The 9,129-nt window shown below is 39.1% G+C and overlaps 1 protein-coding gene across 1 annotated transcript in view; it reads right to left on the reverse strand.

Annotated features, from left to right (window-relative positions):
* Nucleotides 1-8,839, reverse strand: part of LOC131251334 (L-ascorbate peroxidase 3) — a 52,464-nt gene extending 43,625 nt beyond the window's left edge. Inside the window, exon 1 of the mRNA XM_058252018.1 lies at nucleotides 8,590-8,839. Coding sequence (XP_058108001.1) covers nucleotides 8,590-8,705 — 116 coding nt within the window. The 5' untranslated portion in view covers nucleotides 8,706-8,839. The remainder of the gene's footprint in view (nucleotides 1-8,589) is intronic.
* Between the last annotated feature and the right edge of the window lie 290 nt (nucleotides 8,840-9,129).

Raw genomic sequence — 9,129 nt, forward strand, 5'->3', positions numbered from 1 at the left:
CTTCATAGGAAGCTATGTACGGATATTTGTAATAATGTGGAGTGATTATACATTCTTTCTTTGCCCTCACATTCTTATGTAGTCATGTGGAGTACCATATTGGACTTCTTTTCTTATATTAATAATAGTGTTAGTCTACTAGAGTAATACAAATAATAGTGTGTTCATAACAGTGTGTTACTATTGAACATAATATTGTGTTATTATATTCGATAATGGTAACAATGGCCGTAACAGCCACTGTAACTACTGTTATGATACGGGCCATAACAGCCAAAATAAAAAAGTTCCGGCCCCATAACATAGGCCGTTACTGGCCATTTTTTTTGTAACGGCCACTGGAGCCACAAAACGGGTAAAAGTTTCCACCGTTACGTTAACCATTTTCTGTTATCAACCGCTATGTAACCATTTTCAATTGCATTGCCTGGCAGTAGGATGAGGGCTATAATTTTGAGCAGTGCTTTAAATAGTGAATAGTGGGTAGCATAGAATTCACCCTCTGAAGTGTGAGGTGTAAACTACATACGCTACTGCTACTTCTCGATCTTTAATTAAGGTTGCACTTTGTTGCACCAAATATCATGACATTTTGCACCAAATTACTGATCAATAATGAAATTTCATGATATTTGGTGGAACCAAACATAGCCTAAAATAATTGGAAAAACAGGGTAAAGATTTAAGTACAAGGATAAAGAAAGGGCAAAGGAATTGAATCAACACTATTACTTGTATTATTCTACTAAAATTATTGAACAAATTAACTAATTTTTATTGAAAATACAAAAATATCATAAATATTTGAAAACATTAATATTTTATTGAAAAGTAACTTTTAGTGTAAGCTAAGTAGCATGTTGCGTAGGTTATGTAGTGTGTAGCATATGCAAATTAGCATGTGGCATAAGTTGGACCCAACTTGAACTATTTTCATGAGCGACATAGCGTTAAGGCTAAGCTACGCTACGTAGCGTAAGCTACATGCTACATAGCGTAAACTATTTAAAACACTGATTTTGAGTGATGAAAATAAGAGAACCAACTTGCTACATCCTTGTACAAACTCATAGGATACATTTACAGTAAATCCACCTGCTTGTGACTATAGGATAACTCAACTCCCCCTCAATTTGAAACCATTAGCTCCACTAGAGGACCAATATCGACTATTGAAGTTTTGGAAATCAATGAACCAATGATCATTTATAAGAATTGTAGGAAAAATAAAATGCAAAGCACTCCCTATTCCATTGAGCTTAAGGACCCGTTTGGACGCACCATCAAAACAGTTGTTCAGAAACCAAAACTTCATTAACGAGGGTTTTGCAGCCTGTTTGGAAACTAACCGAAAATATCAGTTTCAAATTCACCCAATGAAATAGACGCTGAAAGTCCACTTGCCAAAAACCAATTGAATTGGTTTTCAATGAGTCGACAAAATCGGGTCGGATAGTGGCAAAAAGCCTTTTGCGGAAGTCACATCGAAACAGGCCGATGAGATGTTTACAGTCCATTATCATGATTTACTAAACTCTATTCAGAAGATAGAAAATCAGTTTACAAAAAATCACTAGCTCATGTAAACCTTTTAATGGACTAACATTGAAAAGGCTCCAATACCACCAAAGTTAATGTTGCCAAGATCATATTTGTTCGCTTAAGAATAAATTAAAACAAGCATATGAAGTAGTTTCCCTGCTTTCTTATCTCAACGTCTTTTAGGGAATGATTGATTTGTGATAGATATGTATCTTCGCCTTGTTCCAAGACCCAAAATAGCTTGGACAAGGCGATGATGACTATGATGATGGTGGTGGCCGCCTATATTTTCCTTGTTCTGAATAAAACAAATAGGCCTAGTGACGAACAAGATTATACACACTGTACCACATTTTGTTAGAATCAAACCTTCAATTTTTAGATACCCAATAAAATATCATTCAAGGAAATCATCATCATCTCTCAAGATTAGTTTAGTTCAAATTCATCATGTGAAGGGGCCAAGGGAAAGCGACTCATTTAGCTGACCATCAAGCTCACTTGGGTCTTAAGTGCAGAGTCTTGTACTCAGTAGATGGGACATCTTCCATTCCAGAAGAGATTGTAATTTCACTCTTTCCCCCACTTCTCATCTCTCTATGGGACTTGTTCCCTCTTCTTATCAACGAGCCAAGTGACAAACAAGATTATACACACTATACCACATTTTGTTGGAATCAAACCTTCAATTTCTAAACACCCAATAAAATATTGTGCAAGTAAATCATCATCATCTAAGCCTTATCCCAACTACTTTGTCGGCAACACAAATCCTGTTCCACCATTCCACACTATTGATGACCATATCCTCAATTAAAACATGCATCATCAAGTCTTTTCTTGTTACATACCCCCATGTCCTTTTGGGCCTTCCCCTTGCCCTTTTATAGCCTTCAATTTGAATCAACTTGCTCCTTCTGACCGGCACAGTTCTTGGCACATGGCCAAACCATCAAAGTCAAGTTTCCCTCATCATATTACCTATTGGTGCTACACCTAAGATCCCTTGACTGCATTCATTTCTAATTTTATCATTCTTCGTCTTGCCACTCATCCATCTCAGCATCCTCATTTCAGCTTACATTCATTCTATCATGAAAGGATATATTGGAGAAGCAATATGACAATACCTTTTGAGGCTCATTGATTTTTCCAACTCCCAAGCTTCCAATTTCCATCTCTATATTTTAGACATTTTTTGTCGTAACCAAATTTGTATAAACGCCGATGCCATTGGAATGTTCATAAACCCTTTTCGTAAAGAATGACATCTTTGTCACATAATTCTTACCCATAAACATGTTATAGACAATCAACGAGTAAACCTAGACTCAGTGTTCGAAATATCGATACTATCGGCCGATATATCGGCCGATATTATCGGTATCGCACCACTGCGAGACGATACACCCCCGATAACCACTGGAAGATACCAAAAAATCCAAAATCCCAATATCGGCCGATATATCGTCGATATCGCACAATATATCGACAATATGGTGAGATTTCCTCTCCATTGGAAAAAAAAAGAAGAAGAAGAAGAAATCGGAGCGTACCTGGCTACAGCGATGATCGGAGGTGGGCCACTTGACAGGTAAGTAGTATTTTCTTGCCATTTTCTTCAACTTCCCTCTTTCTCGGAGATTCCGGCGAAGAATCAAGCCGAATCGACGAACCGTTCCTTCCGAAACAAGATTTAAGGGGACGAGAGCTTGCGTGCATGAAAGACTCAGATCGGACTGCGTGGATGGCGGTGAAAATGGAGAGGGAAGGCGAAAGAGGGGCGCGGCGCGGATGGGGAAAAAGGATTGCGTAATGAGTTACTCCATGCGCTCTTATCATACTGAGTAAACTCTGTAGGGCCGATTGTGGGGTTTGTTAGTTCATCCACGCCGTCTATCCGTTTTTCCAGATCATTTTAGGGGTTGAGCCCAAAAATAAAGTATATCAAAATCTCAAGTAGAGCGTACCAAAGGAAACAGTGGAGGTATTGATTTCCACCGTTGAAATATTTATAAGCCCCCAATGATGTTTATTTGTCATCCAAACTGTTCATAATATCACAAAGACATGGATGAATGCAAACAACAAATATTATCTTGATCTAAAACTTCTGTGGGCCCCCACGAACTTTTCAACGGTAGACTGCAATTCAAACTGTTTCAAGTGGTGTGGTCCATTGAGCTTTGGATATGATTAATTTTTCGTTTAAATCCTTGAAATTATATGATAAAACGGATGGATGGATTCGATAAAATGCATGAATGACAGTGGGCCCCACAGAGTTTACTCAGTACACGGTGCGCAATCCGCTTCGGTGGATGGGGTAAAGGTTGTCATGGTGCTTTACTCAGTACGGTTTTATCGTACTCAGTAAACTTACTTGGGCCCACCTTTTATGTATGTGATCCATCCGCACCCTCCATACGCTTTTCCATCTAATTTAAGGGTTGATCCCAAATTTTAGAAAAATATAAGATCATACCATAGGAAACAGTGGTGATACTTATTTCCACCGTTGAAACCTTTCTCTACTGTTTTCTATGGTGGGGTCCATTCGAGTTCTGGATCTGACCCATTTTTGGCTCATGCTATAAAATGATCTCTTCAAATGTATGTACGTTATAGATAGAAAACATACATCATGATGGGACCCACGTAACTCGGTGACGTCTTGTGGCCCGCCAGGGACGCGAATTGCGTACCGAGTCACTCAGCACGCTAAGGGTACTGAGTAAACTCTGTGGGGTCCCACATGATTTACAGATGTTATCTACTCCGTCCATCCATTTTAAAAGATAATTTGAGGGCTCTAGCGCAAAAATAAAGTATATCTAAATCTCAAGTGGACCTCACCACGGGAAACAATGTGAATTGAAATTCTACCGTCGAAAATTTCTTAGGGCCACAGAAGTTTTGGATCAATCTGTTATTTGTTTTTTCCCTTCATCCATATCTGTGTGATATTATGAAATGGTTGGATGACAAATAAACATCACTGCAGGCACTACCAAGATTTCAACGGTGGAAGTCATTATTCCACTTTTTACTGTGGTGTGGCACACTTGAGCTTTGGGCTTTCTTAAATTTTCTATTCAACCAATAAAATGAGCTAGAAAAACGGATGGACGGCGTGGATAACCCACACACATTCACAGTATGCCCAACTAAGTTTACTGAGTAACTCAGTACGCAATCCGAATTCGCCCGTCACTGACGGGCGTTATCTTACTGAGTAAACTCTACTGGGCCCACCGTGATTACACGTGGTTTATCCACGCCGTGCATCCGTTTTTACTGATCATTTTAGGTGTTGAGCCCAAAATTGAACCATTACACTACTCAAGTGGACCACATTACAGGAAACAGTGTTGAATGAACGTTAACCATTAAAAATGTTTTGGGAGCCATAAAAGCTTTGGATCAACCTGATATTTATTTTTTACCTTCATCTGGGTCTTTAAGACCCAATCAACAAATTGGATGTAAAATAAACACTACAGTGGGCCTTAGGAGGATTTTAATGGTGGATATCCAATCATTATTATTTTCCTTTGGTGTGGTCCACCTGCGATTTGCATCCCTATTATTCTCTTTGTCATTCCTAAAATGATCCGTAGAAATGGATGAACGGAATGGATGAAACAAATATATTATGTTGGGGCCCACAGAGCACCAACCACCAACCATGAGGGGGTGTCAAGGGAGTAGCCAATCTGTATCCCCGCGCGCGCCATACTGACGGGTTGCGTAGCCAGACGGGCTACTGAAGTGACGCACCAAGTTCTATGGCCCTTACAAATTTTTAATGGTGTGCGTTACTCTCTCCACTGTTTTCTGTGGTGGGGTCCACTTGAGCTTTGGATCTTAATCATTCTTTTTCTCATGGCCTAAAATGATATCTCTAAATGGATGGATGGTGTGGATATAACACATACATTATGGTGGGCCCCACAGAACTTGGTGCATCACTTCAGGGTCCACCATGTCCTTTACTTTCCATCCGACTTGTTGATATGTTCATATTATGGGCCACACCAGTGAATTAGTTCTATTTTCATACATGACTATGATATATTTATAAATATCATGCATTCAATTTAAATATAGTTGCGTTAGTTCAGTTAAACATCGCATAGCTTAGGACCCTATACAAAGGAAATTTATTGGGTGCATCTTTTTTTTGAGATGTTATGATTTAAAAGTGTGTATTAAGAGCCTTTTTAACAATCCCCAAAAGTTCATTAAAAAATTCAACCATTTTCCCAATGTTTCCCCATGTTTCCCAAAAAGTTTGATAAACTATGCGATACAAACGATATATCCCGTGCGATAACCGATACGTATCTGTATCCCAAGGGTGCGATACATTGTGCGATACCGATATTTCAAACACTGGCTAGACTTGATAGTATGATCGCCCACAACCTTAATATGCAAACTAGGTGAAAAGTGGTGCCTACAAGATAAAGAAATATTGCAAACAATCTTAAGTAATTGCTTCGGCTTCTCTAAATTCCATATAGAATTGAAATTAGATAGAGAAAAAAATAATCAAGGGAAAAACATCTCTTATTTCATACTTTGAGTCACATATGATGGATTAGCAATGGAAATAACTTTCGGAGCCATGACCTAACACCCACCCTTTCTAACTTGCACACACTAATTCCTTCATTTTGGGACTTTAGTATGATCCTTTTTTATATTTTTTATCAAAGGTAACAATTATCTTGTTAGAAAAGCACCGAGATGGCACCCCAACAATTTACAAAACAAAATACACTCATTCTCCCCACCATTACACAAACCCCATTCAACAACAAAACCTTTCACCCTTGCTATCACCTAGTCAGTACTGCGGCTAACATCACAGAAGCACCTCCCACTCTTCTCCTACAAAATCTGTTGAAGGCCCAACAACAGACATAGCTACCACGATACCTTCACCTCCTTCCCTTCCTCCGTGTCACGTCAAGCCTTCAGAAAAATTACCAGTTGAACTTGGCATAACCCAAGAGGCATTGAATTTGGATTATAAAAACATTCCACACCTTGAGAGCAAACGGACAATGGAGGAACAGGTGGTTGACCTATTCAAAATTTGCAATGCACGTTAAGCAAGCATTAGGTTAGATCATCCCCCATTTCTAGAGATTATCTATAGTCAAAACCCTTTCCCTACCAACTAGCCAACCAAAAGCTGCAATGCTCAAAGAAGCGTCGTAGGACCCCACATGCAATCCTTGAATGCTTCACCAAACCTAGCTTGTGTAGCATTTCGTAGAATGACCAAACTGAGAACCTCCCTGACTTCTCTTTTCACCATATCATCCGGTCCTTCTCCCCACTATCTAGACCATACAGATGAATGTGATTTAAAAGGGAGGGCATCTTATCACCTCTTTGTTCGAGAGAAAAAGAAAAAAAAACGGCACAGAGGGGGCCACACCACAAATTTCCGCATGGTGAGAAGAATCGCGCTACCAAAATATTGCGGGCCATCAACAGTCAAGCAATTTTTTTAGAACAGGAATTGCAACGCCACATTCCCAATCCACATGCCCTCCCAAAAAGAAATCTCTTCGCTATCCCCAAGAGCAAAACCAACAACCCCTTCACTAAAGTTTGACTTTACTAAAAGAATCCCTTTACAAATTATTGAGACTCTATACATGGATGATTCCGTAATTGGATCTTCTACGGTTTACATTCCCAAATTGGAAAATGGGTGCATGCAAATCAATCAATTTAGGTGTAGATATAAGTTCTTGTTTTTCTAAACCCTATCTCCTAAAGTGTCAAGGACAAGCCAATTTTCTACAACAAAAATAAAATCAACAATACAGAAGAACTTCAACAATTAAAGAAAGATTTCAAATATTTCAGATGAATTTTTTTATAAAATAAAAAATAAAAAAAAGGTCGGAGGAGGGCATAATGATAGGCAAGGAAAACATGGAAAACCCCCCCCCCCCAACACACACGCACACACGAAAAAAAAATTACTGCATTTCCCTGGGCTGAGTACAAAGAAACTCCTACAAGATGATTGATAGAAAATGAAATCTCAGTATCGAAAACTAAAACACATAAATGACAAGAAATCCTTCAAAGAAGTATAATACAAAGGAAAGAAGAAAACCAATAAGAGAAATGAAAAGGATCATTGCACTGAAATTATCATGTGCACCATGCACAATGCTCCTTATCATGTGCTCACCCAAAAATCAGACATGCGGAACAATAGAACAGTGATCCGAGCCATTCATCCAGTGAGGCCTGCAAAGAAGAGCAATCTTAGTTGTCTGATCAGCAAACATCCTTTTCATTGCAGGTCACCATTGGATGGTTAAGATCGTCTTGTTGGCTCTTTTCTGTTTTTTAGGGGGTTTTGTGCCTCATCCATTGCAAGAAACACCAGATGAAAGATCCAGGCCACTAGAATAATGTGCCATATATCTTCTTTTGTAGAATGCAGACCATCGCTTTACAGGTCACCATATACAGTTAAAATCATCTCACTGGCTCCTTTTTTTTTCAGGTTGTATGGTTCATCCACGGTGAGAACAACCAGATGAACGGTCCAGATCACGCGACCAATGTGGCATATATCCTCTTTTGAAGAGGAAGACGATAACTTCCTAAATATGAAAAAATAAAAAGAGAAAGAAAAGGAAAAGACATGAAAGCCAGTTGAAACAAAACAAAACCCAGAACCCAAAATTCTTCATAGAAGCAGAAAAACAGGACAGAGGAAAGGCACACGATAAGTAACAAGTGCGGAGAGAACAGGTTAAAGTTCCCCAAGAACCTAAATATGAAAATAATAATAATAATAATAATAAATGATAAGACATGAAAACCCAATTGAGAAAAATGAGAACAAAACAATACCCAGAACCCAAATTCCTCATAAAAGCAGAAAAACAGGAAAAAGAATCAGGACAGGAGAGAGATAAAAGCAGAAAAACAGGAAAAAGAATCAGACCAGGAGAGAGAGAGAGAGAGAGAGAGAGAGAGAGAGCGAAGAGAATGAGAAATTACGCTAAACGAAGCATGATGGGAGCACAGTTCTTGCTAGCAATGAGCGCTCTGAGGTCTCTACGAGACTTTTCAACATCCTTCTGATACTCTGCATCGACTACAGGACCCCTCGCCATTACCTCTCTCTCTCTCTCTCTCTCTCTCTGAAACAGAGCTTTGATTTAGAAGGAGAAGATGAAAATAAATTCTGGGAGAAACGTACTTTCTAATTTTTAGAGAGAAGAAGAGAAAAAGAAGGAAATGAGACGATATTGTCTTAATTTGTGTGGTATTATTATTGTTGTTGTTGAAAAAAAAAAAAACTCAGTCAATTCGCGCGAGGATACTTGAAGGGTACATACGCAGCCTGCATGTGGACATTTGGCTTCCTCAAGGAGTGGCAATGTCGGGTAAGAGCCCGTGTAAGAGTCCTGTTTAGCCGGGCTGATTGGAAGGGATTGGAAGATAGATCCCGGTATTGGCCAGGCGTGCCAAACAGACACGGGATCCTGATCCCGTGATATAACAATCCCAATCCCATGGATCTTAAGACAATCCACT

This window comes from Magnolia sinica, chromosome 7 (assembly GCF_029962835.1).
Source record: "Magnolia sinica isolate HGM2019 chromosome 7, MsV1, whole genome shotgun sequence".
Taxonomy (NCBI): Eukaryota; Viridiplantae; Streptophyta; class Magnoliopsida; order Magnoliales; family Magnoliaceae; genus Magnolia; species Magnolia sinica.